The following is a 25351-nucleotide window of genomic DNA, read 5'->3' as shown; positions in this document are numbered from 1 at the left end:
TTAAGGGTGACATCACAAGGCTGCGGAAGGCCGGGCGGCTGTGGGGCTCCGGGGCCTGGGCTGTGCCCGAGCGTCTGCGGGCTCTGGGCTGCCACCTCCATGGGGCCGCAGGCCCGCCCGTGAGCCCCCGCGCCACGGCCATGGCCGAGGGGAGCGAGCTGATGAGCAGGCTCATGAGCGAGAACGCGGAGCTCAAGAAGCAGGTGCGCCTCATGAAGGAGAACCAGATGCTGAAGCGTCTGCTCAGCGAGAGCTGCCAGGAGCGCGGTGGCCTCGGGAGCCGGGACCTGCTGTTCCCCCGGGCGCCCACGTACCCCGAGGACTGCTCCCCCGGGAGCGCAGGTGAGCCGCGGGGGCGCTGATGCCCGAGGCCTCCCCGGGAAAGCGGGGCCGGGACCCCCTCTGCCGTGTCCTCGGCCGAGGCCTCCCTCCCGGCCCGCGGGCCCCACGGACGACATGGGGTGGCGCCGCCCTCAGGCCGCCTACTGGGTGGTCTCGGCGCCTTCCTGGCTGGGACCCCCCTGCGGCCCGGGGGTCTCAGGACAGGCCCGGGCGGGGGTGCGGGGGCTGGGGGAGGAGGCGCTGTCGCCCACGAGGTCAGCTGGACACACCCCAGCCCGCCAGCCTGAGCTCCCGCAGCGGCCACGCTCACGCCTGCCACAGGGACCGCCCGGGCCACGGGGCCTCGTGCCCTGGGACACCCCACAGCGGGTCAGGGCGCCCCCTCGGGCCCCAGGACGGCCCGGTCCCAGGAGATGGGTCCGGCGGGGGCCCCCCCAGGGCTCAGAGCCCCCCCGTGTCAGCTGTGGTCCTGGGCCCGCCCCGCCGTCCCTCCATCCTGCACCCGCGGGTCCCCAGTGACGGGCACTTGCGGGGGGACCCGGTCAGGGCGGGGTCCCTGGGACGGCGGCGCCCCCCGTGCTCACGCCCTGGGCCCCGACCCTGCAGGACAGCAGGCCCTGGCCGGGGAGGCGGGGAGGCCCTGCTGCAGGGCCGGGGCCCAGGTCAGCGGGGCGGCGGCCACCCTGGGGGGAGCTCAGCTCTGGTCAGCGCCCCCATGCCCGGGGCTCCGGACGCGCCTCAGGCCCCCCAGGCTCTGCGCCCCAAGGCCCACGGTTCCTACTGCCCCTCAGCGCCGCCCTCTAAGCAGGATGCACTTTCGAGCCCGTGTCCTTCACTGGACAGCACGCGCCGGTGGCCGAGCGCCCCCTCGCCCGAGGGCCGCACCCGCAAGGCCCCCCCCCCCGGGGCAGCCGCTGCTCACCCACCCGGTTCCTCTCCGAAGCCCGTGGACGGTACGTCCGCGCTCGTGGGGGCTGGGGGCTGGCCGGGGTCGCTCCCGCCGGTTCACACGGAGCTGTTGGAGGGGCGCCACCAGGCTGTGGCCTCTACCGCCCCCCGCGGCCCCCGCCCTCCCCCCGGACACCTTCGCGACCCCCGGGCCACACCGCGCTCCGCGGGGTCCCCAGGCTGCAGGCCACAGGGCTCGTGTGTCGTGGGCCCCCACTCATCCCGCCCTCGGGCCCAGAACCCGGAGGGGCCCTTCCGGAGCTTCTGCGGGGGGAGGGAGGCCGAGGAGCGGGCGCGGCTCAGGGCCCCCCTCGCGGGTCTGGGCTCCGGGCTCCCCGCGGGGTTTCTGCGACGATGCGACATGATCTCTTCCCATCGATCGTCAGCGGGGGCCGAGGTCTGCACAGTGCCTGCTTCTTGGACTGGACTGAGGATCGAAGATAGCGGGTGCTGTTTGTTTTTTTTGTTTTGTTTTGTTTTAATGTTCACACACCTGTGCTGGAGTCACAGGAGGGAATCGGGGCTCAGCGAATAGGAACAGAGAGCCCGAGCCGGCTGAGCCCACCGAGGCCCCGTGGGTGCAGGGGGGGCCCCCCTCGGCTCTGCCCCTCAGCTCTGGGCAGCCCGTGCTCAGGGAGTCCTGAGGCGGCGGCGGGACAGTCCCGGCTGCTCCGGCCGCTGCGGGTCGGGACGCGAGGCAAGACACCTCCAGGGGGCTGTTCTTCTTTTGAAGTTTTGTTTTTTTTTTTTCTGGGAAAACATCTCCGAAGGTCGATTAGTTGGCTCCCGAGGAGGTACATTTTAGGATATGATGTTTCTTTTTCTTTTAGGGTTTTATTTATTTAAGGAATGTCTCCATCCAGCTTTGGGCTTGAACTCACAGCCCCCAACATCGAGGGGCAGCTCCTCCCACCGAGCCAGCCGCCACCCCTGCAATTTTTCATTATAGCTCGGAAAAAACACGGTTTCTCAAGAATGTGTTTGCCTCTCTGGTGGGAGGGAGAACCAGTTCACCGTATGAGGCTAGAAAGGGGTCTTGTGAATCACAAGAAGAATCAGTACTTTGAAGGTGACCGCGGGTCATACCTTCTGCGTGACAGTCACTAACCCTAGCGCCCTGGAAGGAGGCGTTGACGAGGGGGACAGAAGGAGCTGCTTCAAGGATGTGAAACATGAATCACCCCCCACGGTCCCCCCAAAAAACCGAGTAGAGAAAAGGCAGAGATAGTCCAGAGAATGAAACCCGAGGGGGGTGAGCACAGGACACGGTCACCAGGGTCGGGGGCGGGGCGGCTGCTGAGGGGGAGCACGAGGAGGCCCGACGGCGCACACCTGGGCCCGGGGAGCGCGGGGAGCACGGCGCGGTGTCTGGACGAGGGAACCGGGACTCCTCCCCGAGGCTCAGCAGCGCAGTGGATGTGAGACTCGCCGTGTGCGTGCATGTGTGTGTGCCTGTACGTGCGTGTGCACACACGCGCCGGGAAGCGGGTAAATGTATCCGGTAAGCTACCCGATGACTCAACGGCGTGTCCCCGAGGTTCATGCTGCCACCCCGAGGTATGTGGCAGAGGGAGGCCCCCGCAGGACGGCCGCGGCCACGTAACATTTAAAAGCGTTGGCGTCCCTGTGAACGAGCGAGGACGCACGGGCGTCAGGAGGCTGAGCGGCGGCTCCCTGGGGCTCTGGGGGGCTCTCGGCCTCAGGACCCCCTCCTTCGGGCCTGACTCCCCCTCCCCGTCCAGTTGCAGACTTCGGAAGGTTCGCCGGTGCCCCGGAAGCGCCCTGCCAGCTGCCAACGTCCTCCCTGGAGGAGCTGCTGTGCTCGCACGCCCCCATGTCCCGCGAGGACGACGCGTCCCCCGGCTGCGCGGCGCCCGCCCCGGTGCCCTTCAAGGCTTTCCTCGGCGCCCCCGAGCTGCACGCGCCCCGGGGCACCGACCTCAAGCTGTCTCCGCTCCTGAGCCCCCTGCAGGACCCGCTGGCGGACAAGACCCTGCTGGAGCCCAGGGAGATGGTCCGACCCAAGAAGGTGTGCTTCTCGGAGAGCAGCCTGCCGTCGGGGGACAGGACCAGGAGGAGCTACTACCTCAACGGTACGGCCGGGGGTGCGCGGGCCCTGGCGCCCCGGCTCCGCCGTCAGCAGAGGGGGGCGGGTGGCTCAGCCCGGGTCCGGGGCTGCTGCTCTTAAAACGTCTTGCCTGTTAAAAAACCAACATTGGGGGCGGGGGTGGGGGGAAGCCCCGGTGGCTCAGTGGTTTGGCTCTGCCTTCAGCCTGGGGCGCGATCCTGGAGACCCGGGGTCGAGTCCCGCGTTGGGCTCCCTGCGTGGAGCCTGCTTCTCCCTCAGCCTGGGTCTCTGCCATTCTCTCTCTCTCTGTCTCTCATGAATTAAAAAAAAAAAAAAACAAAAAAAACCAACGGCGGGGACCCCTGGGTGGCTCAGCGGTGGAGCGCCAGCCTTCGGCCCAGGGCATGACCCCAGGGTCCCGGGATCGAGTCCCGCATCGGGCTCCCTGCAGGGAGCCTGCTTCTCCCTCGGCCTGCGTCTCTGCCTCTGTCTCTCTGTGTCTCTCGTGAATAAATAAAACCTTAAAAAAACCCAAAAACCCAACGGAGCCGCCACCTCCTCAGGGAACGCAGACAGCGTGGTGGTTGGAGGGCCGGCCGCCGGAGATGGGCGACGTGGAACAGAGAGTCCAGAAACAAGGCCGAGGGTGTACAGGTTTAACGTGCAGCAGCGGCACCGAGACAGTCAACGGAGGGACAACAGCCTTTGCAACCAGTGGTGCTGAGACGGGTGGACAAACGTGCACGAGCGTGACGTTGGACCTCACACCACATACAGAAATGAACTCAAAATGTATCAAAGACCTGAAAAAATCTAAAAGAGCTAAAGCCACGAAACTCTTCGAGAAAACACACACACACACACACACACACACACACACACACACACACACACAGCTTATGACCTCAGGTTTGGCCACAGGTTTTTAGATGTGACCCCAAAGCACGAGCAACAAAAGGCGAAGTCCGTGCTCTGGGCTTTCTCAGAAGTAAAAGCTGGTATATTTCAAAGGCCCACGTTTCTAGAGAGCAGATCCCGCCCACGGGGGGAGAAAACCCCGGTCCTCACACCATAAGGGCGAGTGTCCCGATGTGTGAGAACCGCCCGCGACCCAGCAGTAAAAAGCCAAACAATCCAATTAAAACTGGGCCAAGAACTGGAAGGAACGTTGCCCCAGAGGAGATGCACACGTGGGGCACGGCGAGATGCTCAAGATCACCATCGGTCACCAGCAAAATGCTGAGGGAACCACGGGACGGCGCGTCAGCCCACGGCGGAGGCTATCACACGCGCGTGCAGGGGGACGTGGCCCCCGAAGGCCGTGTCTCGCCGCTGTGCACCGGCTCGGCAGGTTCATCCCAGATCAGACCTGGAATCACCAGGCGTCCCCGCAGCTCGGGTCGAGGGTTCAGGTCCGGGAGAGCCGGGTGCGTCCGTCCGCACAAACACCTGCGTGAACGTTCCGAGCGGCGTTAACCTTGGAGCCCGGACGGCGGGCGGCACGCGGGGATGACGGGACGTGGCCCACCCCCGCGGCGGCTGTGGCTCGGGGGAGCAGGAATGCGGCGTGCGCGGACCTGGGGTGCACCTTGTGCCTGGCCGCCCCGGAGGGACCCCAGAGCACCCACGTCCGCGGGGACAGCAGGTGCGTCGGCAGCTGCAGGGGCCGTGGGACCGCGGCGGGACAGGGGTTTGTTGTGTTCTGTCTTGGAATCAGGTCATGGTGGCGGCTGGACGGCTGTGAGGGTACGGAAACCCTGGAGTCGCACGCTTTGAGGGAGGGGGCACTGCGCCCCGTGACCTCAGTTCCTTGGTGCAGGCGTGGGCCCCGAGGCCCCCGGGTCACTGTGAGGGTGAAGGAGGCGCAGCCCCCGGGACACCCGTGCACCAGGACCCCCTCGCCGCGCACGCTGGAGCGCCGAGCTGTGCTGCTGTGAGTGGCCACCGTGTGGCCTGTCACCCCAGCATGTCACAGCAGTGTTTCTCCTCGGCCCCCTGAAACCTGCTTTGCCCACTGGGACCCCGTGGCCCCAGGGCCCCCCAGCTCTGGGCCCTCGTGGGGTTCAGTGGGGAGCCGGGCTCTGGGCCGTGTGGCTCAGACGGGACCCTCTGCCGGGCTGTCCACACCCTTGCAGCCCCTCCCTGTCCCCACCGCAGAGCCACCTCCCCTGACGCCCATGGGCCCTGTCCGCGGATGCTCCCCTCTCGGCGTCTGGGGGTGCACGGCTGAGGCAGTTGCATCCTGACCCTGTCCTCAGGGGCCTATCTTCGGGGCCTGTCCTCAGGGCCCTGTCCTCGGGGGCCATCCTCAGGGTCTGTCCTCGGGGGTCTGTCCTTGGGGCCCGTCCTTGGGGCCCTGTCCTCGGGGGTCTGTCCTCGGGGCCCTGTCCTTGGGGGCCGTCCTCAGGGTCCGTCCTCGGGGGCCTGTCCTCTGGGGTCACCAGTGGCCACCTGGCAGCAGCCTGTCCTGAAAGGGCTGATGAGCCCCTGTGGTCACCCACTGGCGGCGCCGTGTGAGCGCCCTGGAGGCTGTCTTGGCTGGATGGTTAAGGGGACCCGGGCACAGGATGGGGCCGAGGAGGGCAACCACCTGCCCACGGCCACGGCCAAGGCTGGTCCTGGGGTCCTGCCGCTCTCAGGGCTCAGGTGCCCGTGTGGGGTGTCCTGTGTGTGGTCATGGGACCCACCCGTGGGTGCGCCCCTGCCCTTGGGGTGGAGCCCGCAGGCTGCACCAGGCGTCACCTGTAGGGTTGGTCTGGTGGCTGGACAAGCCCTGGGCTCCTCGTGGGGATGAAAGCCCGGCAGGAGCAGAGGGAGGTGTCGGGCGGAGGCTCTGGGCGGCGGGGATGCGGCTGTGCTCGCCGGGGTCTCGGGGTCACACGCATGGGGCCAGGAGCGTGGGAAGGGTCTGCTGACTGAGGGACGGGGCTGCAGCAGGTCTGGAAGCAGGTTCTGGGGGGACAAGACAAACACTCCTGGGCTGAGAAACAAGTTTTAAAGGCATTTCCCTTGGTCTCAGAGGACGGGGGTGGGGTGGGTGGCGACGACCCCGGACCACAGGTGGTCAGGCTGCCTGGGGCGAGGGGACAGGGGTCGCTGCCCTGGGACCGCAGGAGGGTCCAGCTCTCCTTCCCCTGCTGTTACCCTCCGGCTTGGGGGCGGCCGGGGCCCTCCGCGGTGGGGGGGGGGCCGGGCCCCAGCGCTTCACCCCAAACCCGGGCGCGATTACTTCAGTTGTTCCCCCAAACGGATCCAGGGGTGCGGCAGGAGGAGGCTTGGCCCCTGACTGTCCTTGTCCTGCGCCGGCCTGCCCCGCCGCTCCTCACAGAGATCCAGGGCTGCTGCGGCGCCCAGAAGGACGGGCGCATCGTCGGGGAGATCGCCTTCCAGCTGGACCGGCGCATCCTGGCCTACGTGTTCCCGGGGCTGACCCGCCTGTACGGCTTCACCGTGTCCAACATCCCCGAGAAGATCAAGCAGGTGCGCCCCTGCCGCCGCCTCCCTGCCGGGTCCCTCCCTCCGCTGGGGCCCTCCCGCGCCCTGGGGTCCCTCCCTCCCCCCCGGGACCCTCCCTCCCCGGGAGCCCCCTCCCTCCCCGGGGTCCCTCCCTCCCCTGAGCCCCTCCCCAGGCCCCTCCCTCCCGGAGGCCCCACCCCGTGCTGCCCACACAGCTCTAGGGGTCCCCCCTCCCCCCACCTGCCCTCTGCGGCGGGGAGGCCTCGGGTGACCCGGGGTCCCAGCGCCCGGGCCGCGCCGCAGGGGGTGGGCAGGGGGTGGGCAGGGGAGGGCCGCCGCCCACGGAGCCGCCCCCGCAGACGTGCACCAAGTCCCTGGACGGGTCGGTGGACCAGACGCGGCTGCGGGAGCTGACCCAGCGCTACGCGGCGCTCACGGCGCGCCTGGAGAGGCTGGGCTACAACCGCGACGTGCACCCGGAGTTCAGCGAGTTCCTCATCAACACCTACGGCATCCTGCGGCAGCGGCCCGACCTGCGCGCCAGCCCCCCCCGCAGCCCGGCCGCGCTGCGCAAGCTGCTCATCGACGTGCTGCCCCCCAAGTTCCTGGGCGACTCGCTGCTGCTGCTCAGCTGCCTGTGCGAGCTCGCCAAGGACGACCGCAAGCCGCTCTTCGCCTGGTGAGCCGCCCGCAGCGAGCCTCCCTGCGGGGCGGGCGGGGCGGGCGGGGCTGGAGCGGGTCGCCTGCGCCCCTCCCGCGGCCGCCCAGGAGCGCCCCGGCCCGCCCGGCCCCAGCAGGCGCCCCCTCGGCCCCTGGCCCGGCCCGGCCCGGCCCGGCCCGGCCGCCCACACCCGCGGCACCATCGAGTCACTGTATTAAAACCATCCGTTTCCTGTTTCCCTTTCCCTTGGCTCTTTGAGGGGTGGAGAGCGCGGGGAGGTGCCCGCGGGATCCCGGGGCTGAGCCGCGACCCAGCCTCGAGGGGCACAGCTCCCGGGCCTCCAGCCAACGGGGCACCCGCCCGGCCAGGCCTCGAGGACTCCACTCCGGCCGCAAGGAGCCTGCGGCTGGTTTCCCCAAATGCAGAGCCTGAGGCGAGGGTTCCGTGCGGGCAGGGCGGCTGTAGGCCCCGCAGAGCTGGGGCAAAATGAAAACACAGGTCCCTTGTTCCGACGTGGGAATTGCATGGGGACAGCAGCGTAGGGGACAGAGAGGAGGGCGCCCGGGGCTGTGTGGATTCCGGGGAACCTGCTTAACCCAGGGATGATCTGACACGCCCCCTCCCCCCATGCTGGAGCCGTCAGGTCCCCGTGTCTCCTGAGATCTCCAAGACAAGTGACCCCCTGGGCCCACAGCCTGGCGCTGGCCCCCTCCTGGGCCTTGGCTGAGTGGATGGTCCCCGGTCCCGTCCCTGCTGTGGGTGTGAAAGTATTGGGGTTTCTGGGTCACCTGTCCCTGTCACAGCCTCCTGTGTCCCAGAGGCCCCAGGCGTCTTAGGACACAGCCACAGCCTGGGCAGCCCGACACCCCAACAGAACAGGGGGCTTCAAACCGCACTTATTACCCCCCAGCCGGGGGCTGGACATCGCAGCTCCGGAGCCCCTCTCCTGGGTGCGCAGATGCGGCCTTCCCTCCGCGGCCTCACGGGCTTGTGCTCTCCCTATGAGGACACCAGTCGGAGTAGACAAGGGTCACCCCACGACAGACATGATGTTAACTTTACTGCCTTTGTAAAGACCCTGTGTCCAAATACAGCCGCTCCCTGAGGTGCAGGGGTCGGGGCTTCAACACATGATTTTGGGGGTGGCCACAACCCAGTCCATCACTGACGCCTCCCTGCCCTTCCAGCCACTGGACACCCACCCCCGGCTGAGGGACTCTGCCACCTTGGGGGTCCATCCAGGGTGCACAGATTTAGCACCAGGGCTCTGCGTCGGGGGAGGGGGGCTGGTGGGCACTTGGGCACCACCGGGATGCAGGCCTCTAGGGACGAGCCTCAGCGTTAGGACCCGGGTTTGGAAAAACGCTTTCGTTGGGCCTTTGCAGGTCCTGCCGGGGCTCCCGTCACTCGTGGGACCTAGAGGAGGGAGAGCGGTCATCGTGTCCACCCAGGGGAGCCGGGGCTGCAGAGGGCCTGGCCTGCCGCAGCCTCCCCGGGGTTCTGGGCTTGTCTGGCTGCTCCAGGGGTGGGGTCCCGAGGCCACACACGGGGACCAGGAGCTGGGCGTCTCCCCCCTGGGACCTTGGCCCCCCTGCACTGCCACGGCTGGGTGGGTCCTGCGCCCTGGCGGATGGCAGACGGGGTACAGTGGGCGTCTGGGAGGGCCCTGGCGGGCGGGCAGGAGTGTCCTCAGGCTGGTGCTGTCCCTACCCTGCCGGGCTCACCTCCTCCTAGGTAGCTCTGCAGGCTGGGAATGCCCACCTGGTGGCCCGGCCGGGTGTCTGGGTGCAGGGCCCTGGGCTGCTGGCCCGGACACGTCACCCCTTCGTGAGAAGCCTCCGGCCTCGGGAGAACAGCCAGCAGCTGGGGAGCTGGGGCTTCATCGTGCTCCCTTGCGCTGCAGGGACGTCCACGCACGTGCAGACTCGACACCCCCCCCCCCCCCGCCCCGACCAGGCCGAGCTGACCTCTGCTGAGAGCCAGGGCCGCGGACGGGGCCCCACACTTGGCCCCTCTCATCTTTCTGCCGCCTGAAGCTCAGAAGCCGATGTGAAAAAATTGAGGCTCACAGGGTCACCTGGGGTGTCATATGGAGGGTCACTTGGAAGGTCACTGGAGGGTCACTAGAGGGTCACATGCAGGGTCACATGCAGAGTCACATGGAAGGTCATAAGCATCACAAGGTGGGTCACTTGGAGGGTCCTTGGAGCATTACTTGGAGGGTCACATGGAGGGTCACTGGCAGATCACGTTGAGGGTCACTTGATGGACACTTGGAAGGTCACATGGAAGGTCACATGGAGGGTCATTTGGGTCACATGGAGGGTCACATGCAGGGTTACTTGCAAGGTCACATAGAGGGTCACTGGAGGGTCACTGGAGGATCACTTGGAGCATCACTTGGAGGGTCACTGGAGGGTCATTTGGAGGGCCACATGGAGGGTCACATAGAGGGTCACTTGGAGGGTCACTTGGAGCATCACTTGGAGCATCACTTGGAAGGTCACTGGGAGAGTCACATGGAGCGTCACTTGGAGCATCACTTGGAGAGTCACATGGAGAGTCACTGGAGGGTCAATTGGAGGATCACTTGGAGGATCACTTGGAGGGTCACTTGGAGGGTCAATGGAGAGTCACATAGAGGATCACATAGGGGGTCACTTGGAGCATCACTTAGTCACTTGGAGGGTCATATGGAGGGTCACATGGAGAGTCACTGGAGGGTCACTTGGAGCGTCACTTGGAGGGTCACTGGAGGGTCATATGGAGGGTCACTTGGAGGGTCAATGGAGGGCCACATGGAGAGTCACAGAGGGTTACTTGGAGCATCACTTGGAGGGTCACTGGAGAGTCACATAGAGGATCACATAGGGGGTCACTTGGAGCATCACTTGGAGAGTCACTTGGAGGGTCCTATGGAGGGTCACATGGAGAGTCACTGGAGGGTCATATGGAGGGTCACAGAGGGTCACTTGGAGCGTCACTTGGAGCGTCACTCGGAGCGTCACTCGGAGTGTCACTTGGAGAGTCACTTGGAAGGTCACTTGGAGGGTCACATGCAGGGTCACATGAACAACCACCAGGAGGCCCTGGGCCAAGCTGGGATTGGAGCCTGGGTTGACCTGAGTCCAGCACCTGGGAGGACGTTTGCCCCCTGAGGGTCCCGGTCACCTGTGCTGCTCTCGGGGGAGCCTGCCCCCAGCCGGGTGGGCGGATGTCGTCGTCTGGCTCACGGGGTCCGGCCCCCTTCCTGTCCTGCTCCGTGGGTGCGCAGACACCACGGCCGCCCGCGCCTCGCCAGGACTATGGTTAATGAGCAGCCCGGCTGCCGTGGGAGGGCCCTGCCGCCGCAGATAAGGGCCGCGGGCCCCGGGGAGCACTGTCCCTCCTCCCCTCCGTCTGTCCTGGGAGCAGAGCCCAGGATCGAGGCCCGACCATGGCCCAGCTGGTGGAATGTGTTCCCAACTTCTCAGAGGGGAACAACCAGCAGGTGAGGGGGGGCGGGGGGCTTAGGGCCAGGACACAGGTGTGCTCCGTGCGGGTCTGGGGAGCGGGTCTCCCCTGTCCTCAGCCACGGGGAGGTGCCCATGAGGCGGGGACTCGAAGGGGCCGACAGGGCTAAGGAAGAGGCCGGGGGATGGGCAGGCAGGCAGGGGTCCCCACACCTCCTCAGGTGGGCTCTGCTCTTATCCCCCCGTTACCGAGGAGGACACTGAGGCACAGGGAGTGGAGCAGACCCCCGACAGCCACAGAGCCCTGCTCCCGACCACTGGGCTATCCTGCTGCCACAGAAGGTTCCGGGCCCTTCACTCGCCCCCCCGCCCTGGGACTGCTTGGGAGGCCAGCACCCTGACCCTCTGTGTCCTTGGCCCATAGGTCACCTTCTTGGAGCCCAGCAGTCCCTCCATCCGGGTTCTGATTCCTGCCTCAGTTTCCCCTCTTTTCCCTCCTCTTGCTGACCCCAAGAAACACGGGCGGGCTTCCCCGGGCCTGCGCTCTTGGAGGGATTCCCACATGCTCAGCCCTGGCTCCTTAGGCCCCTGTGTGGGTGGTGGTTGGGGCGGCAGGAGAGGCGCGGCTCCCCTGAGGCTCCTGTCCCTTCTTCCAAGTGGGGAAACTGAGGCACGGGGTCGGGCTCTCCTCCCCAGGTGATCGACGCCATCTCCCGAGCCGTGACCCAGACCCCGGGCTGTGTGCTGCTGGACGTGGACGCCGGCCCCTCCACCAACCGCACTGTCTACACCTTCGTGGGGCAGCCCCAGGCCGTGGTGGAGGGGGCCCTGAACGCCGCCCGGGCGGCCTTCCAGCTCATCGACATGAGCCAGCACCGGGGTGAGCGCGCGGCCGGCTCCGCCTCGGGCGCGGGGCAGCGGCCTAGGGCTTGTCCCGGGAGGGCCCCCGGGGGTCTCGGGCCGCCCGTGTTTCAGGGGTGCCCAGTGCCGGCATCCCGCGCGGGCCTGGGGGGGCCCGGGGCGCGAGGACGCGGGAGCCGGCCGTCCAGTGGACCGTCCAGGGCGGCCGGGGTCAAAGGTTGGACACACAGGGAGAGGTCAAGAGGGCAGGGTCTCTGGCCGCTGGGCGGGGGCGGGGGACCCACAGGTGATCCCAGCCGGTGAGCGAGGAAGCTAATCCCAGCCAAGGGCTCCCTCGCCGCGGGGCCCGTGGGGAGGGGCCCAGGTTTGGGGGAGGCCGCTCCGGAAGCTGCGGGGCCGAGGGCCGGGCGGCCAGTGGGAGCGCGGCGCCTGCCCGGGCACTGAGCCCCGTGGCTCCGAGGGGGACCTGGCCCGCTGGCTCTCGCAGGGTCCCCGCGGCGGAGGGTGGGGTGCGGCGGGGCGTCCAGGAGCCCTCTGAGCGCCCGGCCCAGCCTCCCCTTCCTCCACCCCTGTCGCTGCAGGGGAGCACCCCCGGATGGGCGCCCTGGACGTGTGCCCCTTCGTGCCCGTGAGGGGCGTCACCATGGATGAGTGTGTGCTCTGTGCCCAGGCCTTTGGCCGGCGGCTGGCGGAGGAGCTGGGCGTGCCGGGTGAGTGCGCCAGGAGGGGCCCCCCAGGGCAGGGCCCCCACCGCCCGTGGGGACCTCAGGGTCTCGGCCCGGCCGTCGGGGGCAGGGCCACCGCTTCCTAAGGGAATGACATCCTCTGGGGAGGTCAGACCCGGAGACCAGGGCGCCAGTGGGGGGCCGGGGGAGCCCCGCGGGGCCACGGGGGATGGGGTGGGTGCGCGCAGGGTGGGAGGGGCCAGTGCGGCAGCGCATGGTCCTGGGGACCCCGGGCTGCTGGGGCACGTTGCCTTCTAGAAAGAACCGAACGTGCTTCCCTCCCTCCCTCTACTTCTAACTCCTGGCGTCGGGGACACTGTGCAGGAGGGGCAGCAGGGTGGGGCCGCCCTGCCCCGGGGGGGGGGCGCAGAGGAGGGGTCCCCGCCCAATCGGAGGCCCCATCAGTGACCCCCACACCCTCCTGAGAGACCCATGGATGCAGGAAGGGGGCGCAGGAAGCCGGCCGGTGCAGGCCGTGAGGGTTCAGCTCGCGTGTCCGGCACTAGGGCCCTGACCCCCCGGGGACCCTACCCCCATCCCTGCCCCCCATCCCTGCCCCCACCCTGTGCCCTCTGCCCCCCCACCCCGCCCTGACCCCCGTGCCCTCGCAGTGTACCTGTACGGGGAGGCGGCCCAGACCGCGGGGCGCAGGGCCCTGCCGGCCATCCGGGCGGGGGAGTACGAGGCCCTCCCCGACAAGGTGCGTGTCCTGGCGGGGGTGGGGGGGTGGGGGGTGGGCCTGCAGGGGGGCGCCCGCCTCCTCCCCGACGGGCAGGGGCCCTCCCGGGGGTCGCCACAGCCCGGTGCGTCTCCCCGCAGCTCAAGCAGGCCGAGTGGGCGCCCGACTTTGGCCCCAGCTCCTTCGTCCCCCGCTGGGGGGCCACGGCCACGGGCGCTCGGAAGTTCCTCATCGCCTTCAACGTCAACCTGCTCGGCACCCGGGAGCAGGCGCATCGCATCGCCCTCAACATCCGGGAGCAGGGCCGGGGCCGGGACCAGGTGAGGGGCTCCCCAGCCTGGGCGTCTACGGCCGTGGCAGGTAGAGCCCTTGTTAGGGTCTCGCAGGATTCCATACTCCTGGGGGGACATCTGCTTCGGAGTCCCCCCACAGCTCCAGGGGCCCCGGGTACCCCCAGGTATCCCCCGGGGACTCCAGGTGCGCCCCACAGCTCCAGGGGCCCCGGGTACCCCCAGGTACCCCCAGGTACCCCCCGGGGACTCCAGGTGCGCCCCACAGCTCCAGGTGCCCCGGGTACCCCCAGGTACCCCCCAGGGACTCTAGGTGCCCCCCACCCCCTGCCAGACAGCAAGGCCCTGGGAGCAGCATGTAAGAGCAACATAGCAGCAGGGCACACCCCGAATCCCTCTTTTTGTTCCTGCTGAATCCAGAGCCCAGAGGTCCGTCAGGTGGGCCCGGGAGCACAGAGCCCGCCTCTGGGCTGAGGGCGGGTGGCAGGGACGAGCGCGGGAGGGGGGGTTGGGGGGACCCAGGCGGGCTCCCAGGGCAGGGCGCGGTGTGGGCGAGGTGCTGGGGGGCAAGGCTGTGTGAGCCTGGTGCCCGCGGGGGCCTCAGGTCCCTGAGGGTGGCCTGTCCCCTGCTGGCTCGGCGAGGAGCAAGGGCGCCAGCCAGGGGCGGGGCAGCAGCGCAGCACCTGCGGGCCCCGGGGCCTGGGGGTGGGCAGGGCCTGAGCCGGAGTCTCCCTCGTAGCCAGGACGCCTGAAGAAGGTCCAGGGCATCGGCTGGTACCTGGATGAGAAGAACCTGGCCCAGGTGTCCACAAACCTCCTGGACTTCGAGGTCACAGCGCTGCATACGGTCTACGAGGAGACCTGCAGAGAAGCCCAGGTGGGCGCGGGCGTCCCTGGGGGAGGGGGGTCCCTCCGGGTGGGCGGGGGGCGTCCCCCGGGGGGGCGGGTCGGGTCCCAGGACACCCTCAGGGCGTCTCCTGTCCCCCCTGCCCTGGACTGTCCCTGGACGTCTGCAGGAGCTGAGCGTCGCGGTGGTGGGCTCGCAGCTGGTGGGCTTGGTGCCCCTGAAGGCCCTTCTGGACGCCGCCGCCTTCTACTGCGAGAGGGAGAACCTCTTCATCCTGGAGGAGGAGCACCGCGTCAGGCTGGTGGGCCGGGACCCCGTGAGGGGCGGGGGGGCAGTGAGCTTGGGGCGCCTGCACCGGTCTGCAGGCCGGGCCTCCTCCCGCTCGCCTGCCGCCTCCTCCGAGGCCACAGGGGTTTCTCTGTCCCGTCCTGTAACCCGTCCCCGCAGAGGACGCCACCACCTCCGGCCACCTGGCGTGTGCTGCCGGCGCCCATTGGGGCGGAGGTCGCGCCCTCCCGAGTCAGGCCCGCGCCCCGGTGGGTGGCTTTGGGGGCACGGCCATCGGCCATCGTAAGAGGAGGAAGCGTTCCAGCCCATGAACGTGGGCTCTCCACTTATTTACATTTCCTTTAATTTATTTCAACAACGTTTTGTAGTTTTTATCGTACCGGTCTTGGTTAAGTTAACCAACTCCTAATTTATCCCTTTTCATATTATTGTAAATGGAATCGCTTTTGCAACTTCTTCCCAGTGCTCATCGTGAGTGCGTAGAAATGCTCTGGGTCTTGCGTGTTGACGCGCACCCCGCTCCCTTCCTCGTCTCGTTTGTTAGCTCTCGGTGCTTAAACGGTTCAGTTCAAATACTATACTTCACCCTTTGGCTCTTTATCAACGGGGGACGGTGTCCATTGACGCTTGGGGATGACAGACAAGCACGGGGGCGCTCTCCTGCGAGTGGCCAACTCCGCTCTGGATTTAAATCGTCCCGTCCCCGTTTGTACATCGTCAGATTTGCGACACTTACCTTCTGGAGGCACCCACAGGTGCTGGACCTCACCCCGCTCCTCCTTGCCTGTGTTGCCTGAGTCTCCCAGCCCGCGGGTGGTTGGACACACAGGCTCACGGTGCTTCCCTGTGCGGGACGTGGCACCCTTGGCCCCGACTTTCTGTGAACTTATTCTTGCAAGATAGTCGGACGACCGGAATCGCGGGTCACCTGCCTTCACCCGAGCGTGTTGCAGACGTAGCTCCACCGTCTCCGGGGTCACGGCCCCAGGGGAGGCCTATGGCTGTGGTCATGTCCCCGGTCTCCAGAGGCTGGTCCTTATCCCCGATGCTGGAAGAACTTCCTCTTTGTCCTCGAAGTCCACTGACGTCTTCCCCTTGTAGTCGCTCTCATTTCCTCCACGTAGCTTCTGAGCTACTGATGTGGTTTGGGCTCTTTCTGGCTGTTGCACAATTTTGTGTAATTGTTTTCCGTTGATGTGATCCCCTACTCACAGTAAAGCTGTAGGATCGGGACGAGGAACCCGCGCCAGCTCCAGGCTCTCCGGTTGTTTGCATTCGCCCCATTCGCTGCGACGTTCTATGTATCCACGCAGAATCGTAATTTTTTTTTTCTTTTTGGACGGAAGGCGCATTTTAGAGTAGGTTAGAGACGTTGTACCGTTTTCTAACTTTACCCTTTCTCGGTAAGAAAATGCTTTTATTTTCTCCCTCCTCAGGAAACAGAATTTATTCCCAAAGTTTGACGAGTAATATATACAAACATTAACGAATGTGTTATAAATATCTAAAAATGCCTTAACTAGTTTCAATGCATTGTCTTTACAGATATGCGTTTTTTAAAAAAAAGTTCTCTATTTAAATTCAATTTAGTTAACATATGCTGTATTATTAGCTTCAGGGGTAGAATTTAGTGATTCATTATATAGCTATTCAGTCATATAGTTGCACATTTATAACGCCGAGGGACGGGGAGCATCTTCCCGCGTGCCTGGGCCCCGTGTGGGTCTCCGCTCACGTGTCTGCTCACGTCTTCCGCCCATCTCTTGAGGGATTGTTCGTCTCTCGGGTGTTGAGTTTGGGAAGTTCCTCGTGGATCTCAGACACCAGCCCTTCGCGGGGGAGACGCTCGCAAGCATCCCCGCCCACCCCGCAGGTCGTCTTGGTTCTTTTTTTTTTTTTTTTTTTAAATTTTATTTATTTATGATAGTCACAGAGAGAGAGAGAGGCAGAGACACAGGCAGAGGGAGAAGCAGGCTCCATGCACCGGGAGCCCGATGTGGGATTCGATCCCGGGACTCCAGGATCGCGCCCTGGGCCAAAGGCAGGCGCCAAACCGCTGCGCCACCCAGGGTCTTGGTTCTGTTGACTGGCTCCTCGGCTGTGAGGACACTTGTGATCCCGGTCAGGCCCCATTGCTCACGTGTGCCTCCGCGTCCCTTGCCGTCGGAGACGCGGCGACCCAGGGCAGCTGCGGCCGAGGCCTTCCATTCACTTGGAGTCTGTTTCCCGGTGTGGTCCGAGGAAGTGGCCCAGTTTCAGTCTTCTGCCCGTGACTCTCCAGTTTCCCCAACACCGTTTGCTGAAGAGACTGTCCTTTTCCCGGTGGATGGTCTTTCCTGCTTTGTCGAAGATGAGTTGACCATAGAGTTGAGGGTCTACTTTTGGGTTCTGTGGATCTATGCGTCTGTTTCTGGGCCAGTTCCTACTGGAAAAGAAAAAAAAAAAAAGGAAATGGCTTTCATCTCTCCTGCATTTATTTATTCCTTATTAACGTGTTTGATGCTCTTCCGTATTTCTTACCGTGTTGTTTCCTATTCTTTACCTGAGAGTTGTGCTGTCCGCAGTCTTTGAAGGTCCGATTTTGCAATTGCTGCACCTGTTCACTTTGTCACGGCGACTTGCTGCTTCATGTGTTTTGTGATTTTCAATCGGGCGTGCGTGTTCTGTGCGACTTTATCTGTGGCAATTCTTGGACGCCCGGGTTTAAAGTCTGCATTCGCCTCTGTTAGGTCTTGGATGCGTGATCACACGGGGCCCCGCGGACTCAGTCTTTTGCTTGGAGCTTTGGAACTACGCAGAGTTCAGGGGGGCTTGTGGTTAGAATTCCCAGGAAGGGTCTTTCCTGCTTCACCAAAGGGAAGGCAGAGACAGAAGTATCCCAATTGCATCCTTAAGTGGGTTTTTTTTTTTTTCTTTGCTTGTTTGTTTTTGTTGTTGTTTTGTTTAATCCAAGTTCATCCTTGGAGATGTCCCCTTTCAGAGGCCTCCGGCCTGACCCTCACTTTTCATGCTCGTGAGGAGCTGCCAGAGGCTCTCAGATGCACCAGGGTGGAGCCAGCTTGAGGGTGAGCAGGGCTCCCTTTCTGGTCATTTCTGGCCTTCAATGAGCTCCTTTACATTCTGGCAGCTTAGCCAGGCATTTAATTCATTTTTAAATTTTGTCTTCCTGTGCGGGAGGGCTCTGCTTTAGCACTTGCTGAGGACTCCGTGGGCTCTCAAGAAGCACTCTTACTATTTCCATGTCCTCAGGGAGACCTCCCGGCCACCCTCTGCCCCTGGGACTCTGCTGCCTTGTTTCTCTCAACGGGCACTTGTCGCTCCCCAGCTTGCTTCAAAGTGTCCGCTCAGCTCAGCACAGCTGGGTATGCCATGGCCTGCGGCACATAAAGTGTCGTGACTATTTTTTGGTGGAAAGATTTCTAAGGTTAAATGGAGATTGTTCCATGAGGTGAAATCTAGTTTTCCTCAAAGAACAAGACTTGTTTGGGTGAATCAGGCAGCTCCTGGGCTTTACAAGTTGCGACAACTGACACCCAGTGAATTATGAATCTTGTCCAAAAGGGTAGTTTTGTTGGTCCCTTTCAGGGATGGCTCACGTGTGTGCTGGCGTCTGTGGGACGCACATGGCTTAGAAGGAGGGCCCTCCTGCCTCTGGGTCTCGGTTCCCCTGTGGGCGAAGATGAGTGGGTGGGGGCCCTGCTCCGGGCTGGGGGCCTTCCCGGAAGCCAGCGGTCGGCAAGCTCCTGGGGGTGGGCATGCGGCCAGCTACGCTCCCCGCACAGAGCTGACAGAGCAGGGGTGCCACCGTGAGCTCCGGGGGGACCCCACCACTCGGGGGCCCGGCTCAGGTCGGGGGTCGAGGAGGCTCGACATCATCGGCCCCTTTTTCCAGGTGGTGAACCGGCTGGGCCTGGACTCTCTGTCCCCGTTCAACCCTAAGGAGCGGATCATCGAGTGAGCCCCCGCGGAGCCCTGCCTCAGTCCTTTCGGAGCCCCCGGGGTGGTCCCTTGCTCGTCACGGCACCGGGGGCCTGGGCCAGCCGGGCGGCCGGGGGTGCTTGGAGGACACGGTGGGCCCCGACGCCACCCCGCCGGGTCGTCACGGGGGCTAGTGCGTGCCCGTGGCCCGTGGTGGTGAGGGGCCGTGTGGGGAGCGGCCGCGGTCGGGGGCACAGCCTGCAGCGACCTGGGCCCTGCCCCCCCGCCCCCCGCCCCGCTCAGCCGACCCCTCCCCTCAGGTACCTGGTGCCCGACGGCGGGCCCGAGCCGAGCCTGGCGGACCAGCCGCTGCGTGCCTTTGTCCGTGAGGTGGGCGCCCGCTCGGCGGCCCCCGGGGGCGGCTCCGTGGCAGCGGCCAGTGCGGCCCTGGTGAGCGGCGAGGGGCGGGGGCGGGGGCGGCGGCCGAGGGCCTGGCCCGGCCCGGTCTCACGGCTCCCGCCCGCACAGGGCGCCGCGCTGGCCTCCATGGCCGGCCTCATGACGTACGGGCGGCGCCAGTTTGAGCACCTGGATGCCACCGTGCGGCGCCTCGTCCCGCCCTTCCACGCCGCCGCGGCCGCGCTGACGGAGCTGGTGGACGCCGACGCCCGAGCCTTCCGGGCCTACCTGGTGAGTGCTCGAGGGACGGCCGGCCCGAGGGGGACACGGCGGGGCGGGGGGGTCGCCCGCCAGGGAGCCTGGGGGGGACGCGGTCCCGCCGCTATCGCGCCCCCCGGGGACGCAGGCCGAGTCCGGGGCTCGGAGGGGCAGCGCTCGCCGTCTCGGGCGCTGGAGGAGACGCTGCGGCCACAGGCAGAGCGAGGCCGGGGCGCTGGGAGGCTCCACACCTCGCTCACCTACCCAAGGAAGGAGGGTCGGGGGGGGCATCGGGGGTGGGTCGGGGGTCAGGCGGGGTCAGGCGGGGTCAGATGGGGGTCAGGCAGCAGGTCAGGGAGGTCAGGCGGTGGTCAGGCGAGGGTAGATGGGGGTCAGGTGGGGTCAGGTGGGGTCAGATGGGGGTCAGGCAGCAGGTCAGGGAGGTCAGGCGGTGGTCAGGCGAGGGTAGATGGGGGTCAGGTGGGGTCAGGCGGGGTCAGGTGGGTTCAGGCGGGGTCAGGCGGGGTCAGGTGGGGTCAGGCGGGGTCAGGCAGCAGGTCAGGGAGGTCAGGCGGTGGTCAGGCGAGGGTAGATGGGGGTCAGGTGGGGTCAGGTGGGGTCAGGTGGGTTCAGGCGGGGGGGCGACGACAGGGCCATAGCTGGAACCGGGGGCAGGGGATGCAGCACTTGCGGGATGATCAGAGACGTGAGTCCAGCACCAAAGCCCCCCCCCGCCACCCCGCGTCGGGGTCCTGAGCAGTTCGTGGTGGAAGGACCCGGGAGAGGCGCGAGCTCACAGCCACCAGCTGCCCCAGAGGCTTCCAGATGGGGCCACCTCACGGGCGGGCCTGGGCCGAGGCGAGTCAGGGCGGCAGGAGCCCCCAGGCTCTGATGACCCCAGTGACGTCCAGGGCACGCCGTGCACCCCAGAGTGAAGGCTGGAACCAGGGGAGCCATCGAGGTCTCGCCAGGTTAGCGTCTGGCACTGAAGGTCACGGCCTCGGGAGGCAGGACATCCAGCGCCTTCTTCCATCTGTTCCTAGACGTAAATTTCATTGACGCGCTGTCCAGGGTAGGCGAGGACGCGGTCCAGAGCTCACAGGACAGGCTGGGGGGAGCAGCCCCGCGCCCTGGGCAGGCGTGTTTCTAGGACACGCGTCCCGAGATGTTTGTATTGGCGAAAAGCCAGTTTTTCTTTTTCTCCTCATTTCCCGCACAAGTGGCGTCATACGTGTTCTTGGTTTCCCTCTGGGGCTCGTCATGTGACGCTCGGTTAGAGCCGCTTCTATGTGGTGCGTAGAGACCACAAGCCGCCAGCTGCCACTGCAGGTCTTCCCTGGCTCGTGGTGACCGGGTTGTGACCGATAGATCCAGCCTATGTTCAAAATACTCTGAACGGAAAATGCACTTAACACCTGGGCCGCGGCGCACGGCAGGGTAGCTGGGCACACGCAGGGGGCGGCGGCGGGCGAAGCTCCCCCGTGAGAGTCGAGCAGCTCGTGTGAGGACCGAATGCCCGCCGGGACCCACGGGAGGGCCGTGACCGCGCAGCGCTGGCCTGGCGCTGGCGCTGACCCACATGCGAAGCGCCAAGCGCTGCTCCCACTGAGTGCACATCACTCCCGCCGCCACCACGACGTCAGAACATCCTAGGTCGGACCGTGTAGGCGGGAGCCCGTCGTGTCCTGTGCACGTCTGGGGGGGACACTGCGCGGGAAGCCAAACACGAACTGCAGCGGGAGGCGGGGAGGCAGGCGGCCTGAGGGGTGCAGGGAAACCCCTGCTCCCTGCGCAAGTGCCTCGGCCTCCTGACCGGGAAGAGCGGGGCCCGGGGTCGCCCCAATCCCCAAGGGTCCGCAGAGGAGCCGCTTCCTCCCGGATCAGGGCCTGTGGGCAAGAGGACCACATGGGGGGGGAACCGAACCCCGGGGGATGGGCTGGGCTTTGTCCGCGGGCAGGAGCTGTGGGGGTGGCCGCTAGGGTTCGTTCGGCCTCTGGTTGGAGACTCAGCCGCATCCAGAAGGGACACGCTCCGCAGCCGGCCGGGCCCTGGTCCTCGCGGGCGGGACGTCAGTGTGTGAGGGAGACTCCTGGGCAGATGCAGGGGTGCGGGGTGGGTGCCCAACATAGCGGCCGGCATGAGCACTGTCGGGAGGAGGGCCCCAGCTGGTACGGGTGGGAGTGGAGGGGGGTGGAGGGGGCAGGGGAGGGGGTAGGGGGCATGGTGGGGGTGTAGGGGGTGTAGGGGTGAGGTGTAGGGAGGTGTAGGGGGTGTGGGGGAACAGGGTGGGGGTGTAGGGGGAGCAGGGATATAGAGGGGTGTAGGGGGATATGGGTGGGGGTGTAGGGGGAGCAGTGGTGTAGAGGGGTGTAGGGGGGTGTGGGTGTGGGGGGGCAGGGTGGGGGTGTAGAGGGCAGGGTGGAGGTGTAGGGATTAGGGTGGGGGTGTAGGGGGAGCGGGGGTGTAGAGGGATGTAGGGGGGTGTGAGGGGCAGGGTGGGGGTGTAGGGGGTATAGGGGGCTTAGAGGGGTGTAGGGGGCAGGGCTGGGGCAGCACACCTGGTGCAGCGGCCGGGGTTAGGGCCCAGGCAGTGACGGGGGCCCATGCTGCTGGGGTCTCCCGGCCCCTGAGCCCCCCGTGCCCTCATCCCCACAGTGGGAGCCTCGGCACCGGGTGGCAGGGCTGCTCCGAGGGGCTTCTGTGCCCTGGGACCCCCGGCCGCGGTGTGGACGCTGTCCTGGCCCCACGCGGACTCTCCGGGGGGCCCCGGGCCGCTGCCGCTGCTCACCCCACGTGCTCTGTGTCCTCTTCTCCCAGGAGGCAACGAAGCTGCCCAAGAGCACGGAGGAGGAGAGGGACAGGTGAGTGCCACGGGGACACCGGCGCCCTGCCCTTGGAGCCCTTCCATCCGCCCCGGGTCCCCTCCCTGCTCTGGGCTGGGCGGAGGGGGACGGGGCAGGCGGGCCCCGGGCGTCCGGGCCCTGACGGGCGGCCCCCGTGGATCCAGGCGGGCGGCGGCCCTGCAGGAGGGGCTGCGGCAGGCGGTGGCCGTGCCCCTGGCCCTCGCGGACACGGTGGCCTCGCTGTGGCCGGCGCTGCAGGAGCTGGCACGCTGCGGGAACCTGGCCTGCCGGTCGGACCTGCAGGTATGGGGAGGGGCCCGGCCTCCTGCTGCAGGGGGGCCGCGGGGAGGGTCGTGGGTGCTGGCCGAGGGACCTCCGAGGGACCTCCTTGACTCACCTGGACCTCGGGCCCACCCCAGCTCCGCCGCGGACCCCCGGAGACCCCACCTTCCCGTCCCCCCATTCCTCGGCCCTTGCTCCGAGGAGAGCCCTGGCCGGGAGCCCGCGCGGCAGAGCCTCGCCTCGTCAGGGGAGGGCGTGGGCTCTGAGCCCGGAGGGCCGGGCAGGAGCCCCCCGCGCGTGCACCCCTGGGCCTCTGCAGGCGGGCTGCCCTGCGCCCCTAGAGGACTGGGGACCCTCGGGTGACGAGGCCCGCGTGGTGGAGGGGCAGGGGAGCGCGCCCGCCCAGGCCACGGCCGCGGCTCCGCTCTCCCCTGCTGCAGGTGGCGGCCAAAGCCCTGGAGACCGGCGTGTTTGGTGCGTATTTCAACGTGCTCATCAACCTGAAGGACATCACGGACGACGTGTTTAAGGACCAGGTGGGCAGGAGGCGCCCGGGGCTCGGCCCGCAGTGGGACCCAGCGGTGGCTTCGGTGCTGCGGTGCCACCGCGTGGCCTGGGAGTGTCCCCTGTGAGATGCCTCTGGGTCCCGACCACGTAGGTGTCAACTTGCAGGCTGGGCCACGTGAGCCCCTCTGGGCTCAGGGTCACAGCTCTGCCCCCCATGGTTGCGGCCACAGTGGGAAGACCCGGTGGGGGGGCCTGCTGTCCTCAAATCTCAGGAGAGTGCTGCAAGAAGTCGGGGGCCCCCAGGTCGGGGGCTTGGGACCACCCGGAGAGGACAGGCCGGGGAGCATGGCGGGGACACAGGGCGGCCGGGACCCGGCGCTGGTGGGGACGGGTTCAGGTGCAGGGTGACGCCTGGGCCGTGTCTGCCAGACCCGCCAGCACATCGCCAGGCTCCTGCAGGACGCCAAGACCCAGGCAGCGCTGGTGCTGGACCACCTGGAGGCCCGGCAGGAGTGATTGTGGCCGGGACACTGCGCGGACGCCGCACCCCTCCACGCCCCCCCCTTCCCACGGGCCGGCCCTGCTCAGCGACACAGCCTCCAGACACGTCCCTGTGGGGCCCCGCGCAGGCTGGGGGGTCAGGGGTGCACTTGGGGAGCGAGTCACCCCCCATCACCTGCCGCCCTGAGTAAAGTGATGACCTATCAGTGCCCGTGTGGTGTGACTGGAGGTGACTGGAGAAGGGACGGCGGGCTCAGTGGGCGGGGACGGGCCGAGATGCGTGGGCATGGGGACAGGGGTCAGAGGAGTCAGGGGACACGCCGGTCCCAGGGTTCCACAGACACTTGAGCCAGGCCCCTGGAGCCTGAGCCGGGCCAGGGGTCACTGGGAGCTCCCGGGGCTGGGGCCGTCCCCTCCCGGCCCCCCTCACACCTCCTTAGCAGGAGCTCCCGGGGCCTGGTCGGTATTTAGAGAGACTGATACTCTAAAACGTGTTTTATTCACTCATCCTTCCCCATATTTTCATTGTGAAATGTAAGAGACAGTCAGAAACCATGGCCAACAGCTCAACGGCTTGTGACCATGTCCCGGGTCGCCCTCTCCGGTCTCAGAATCCCCCCGACTCCCAGGACCCTGCTCGACAGCCCCTGAACCCATTCCCCTGTTGGCCCGTGTGCAGATGCGAGCTCGGCGGCTTGCTGACCTCAGAGCCCTCTGACCCCTGTGGTCCGGCCTGTCGTTCAAAGCCCCCGTTTCCTTGTTGGTCTGCAGCTTGGACGACCTGTGCACTGCTGTGGGCGGGGTGCGCGGGCCCTGCTATATTGTACTATCATCAGTGGGTTTCTTTAATTCGGTTATTAATTGGCTTTTGTCACTGGCTGCTGCCACGTTGGGGGCATAAATATCTACAACTGCCCGATCTTGTCGGAAAGACCCTTTCATCTTGGCGTAGACGCTTTACGATGAGAGACCCCTTCTCATCTCTTGTTACAGTCTCTTTGGTTTATTTTTATTTTTTATTTTTTTAAGGGTTATTTATTTATTTATTTACTTATTAATAACTCCTCCTTATTTATTTATTCATGAGAGACACAGAGAGAGAGAGAGAGAGAGGCAGAGACACAGGCAGAGGGAGAAGCAGGCTCCATGCAGGGAGCCTGACGCAGGACTCGATCTCGGGTCTCCAGGACCACACCCTGGGCCAAAGGCAGGCGCCAAACCACTGAGCCACCCAGGGATCCCCTTTCTTTGGTTTAAAATCTAATTTGTGTGATAGAAGGATAGTCACTACTGGCATCTGTTAGCATGAGACAGGGGTCTCCGCCCCCCACTTTCAATCAGTAGTTGCCTTTGGGTCTAAATGAGTCTCCTGTAGACACCACATGGAGGGGCCTTGCTTTTTTTTATCCAATCTGTGCCCTGTGTCTTCTGATTGGAGCATTTAGCCCATTCACATTCAGAGGAACTATTGAGAGAGATGAATTTAGTGCCATCCTATTGCCTGTAAAGCCCCTGTTTCTGTAGATTGTCTTTGCTTCTTTCTGGTCTATGTTACTCTGGGGCTCTCTCTTCTCTTACGGGATCCCCCTTAATATTTCTTGCAGGCTTGCTTTTGTGATCACGTCTTCTTTCAGTTTCTGTGCGTCCTGGAAGCTCTTTCTCTCTCCTTCCACTCTGAATGACGGCCTTGCTGGACAAAGTATTCGTGGCTGCGTGTTTTTCTCATAATAGCACCTGGATGTCACGCCAGCCCTTTCTCCCTGCCAGGTCTCTACGGACAGGTCGGCCGCCAGCCTAATGTGTCTGCCCTTGTAGGTTAAGGAGCTGTTGTCCTGAGCTGCGTTCGGGATTCTCTCTTTGTCTCTGAGATTTGCAAGCCCCCCTATTATAGTCGGGGTGCTGACCTATTTTTGTTGATTTTGGGGGGGGCTCTCTGTGCCTCCTGGACTTGGAGGCCAGCTTCCTCCCCAGATTAGGGACGTTCTTAGCTATGAATTGTTCAAATACTCCTTCTGCCTCCCCTTC

General features: G+C 65.6%; 2 protein-coding genes across 3 annotated transcripts; both read left to right on the top strand.

Moving 5' to 3' along the window:
* Nucleotides 1-16: 16 nt before the first annotated feature.
* SPATC1L (spermatogenesis and centriole associated 1 like) lies at nt 17-7528 on the top strand. 2 transcript variants are annotated; one of them, XM_038581695.1, is made up of 4 exons: nt 17-342; nt 3033-3383; nt 6615-6838; nt 7174-7528. In XM_038581695.1, the coding sequence occupies exons 1-4, from the start codon at nt 141-143 to the stop codon at nt 7495-7497; spliced, it is 1101 nt and encodes a 366-aa protein (XP_038437623.1). In that variant the 5' UTR covers nt 17-140; the 3' UTR covers nt 7498-7528. The 2 variants fall into 2 exon arrangements, with proteins under 2 accessions (XP_038437623.1, XP_038437624.1); XM_038581696.1 differs by having other exon boundaries at nt 22-342; nt 6687-6838; nt 7174-7520.
* Nucleotides 7529-10813: 3285 nt separating this feature from the next.
* Nucleotides 10814-23490, top strand: FTCD (formimidoyltransferase cyclodeaminase). The gene is made up of 14 exons (XM_038581152.1): nt 10814-10965; nt 11624-11807; nt 12370-12498; nt 13125-13213; nt 13333-13512; nt 14222-14359; nt 14499-14630; nt 18510-18571; nt 18856-18925; nt 19064-19225; nt 22011-22054; nt 22201-22339; nt 22759-22854; nt 23255-23490. The coding sequence occupies exons 1-14, from the start codon at nt 10912-10914 to the stop codon at nt 23339-23341; spliced, it is 1566 nt and encodes a 521-aa protein (XP_038437080.1). The 5' UTR covers nt 10814-10911; the 3' UTR covers nt 23342-23490.
* Nucleotides 23491-25351: the final 1861 nt, after the last annotated feature.

This window comes from Canis lupus, chromosome 31 (assembly GCF_011100685.1).
Source record: "Canis lupus familiaris isolate Mischka breed German Shepherd chromosome 31, alternate assembly UU_Cfam_GSD_1.0, whole genome shotgun sequence".
NCBI classification, from domain to species: domain Eukaryota; kingdom Metazoa; phylum Chordata; class Mammalia; order Carnivora; family Canidae; genus Canis; species Canis lupus.
The sequence above is the reverse complement of the archived record's forward strand: the minus strand, read 5'-3'. Positions and strand labels throughout refer to the sequence as shown.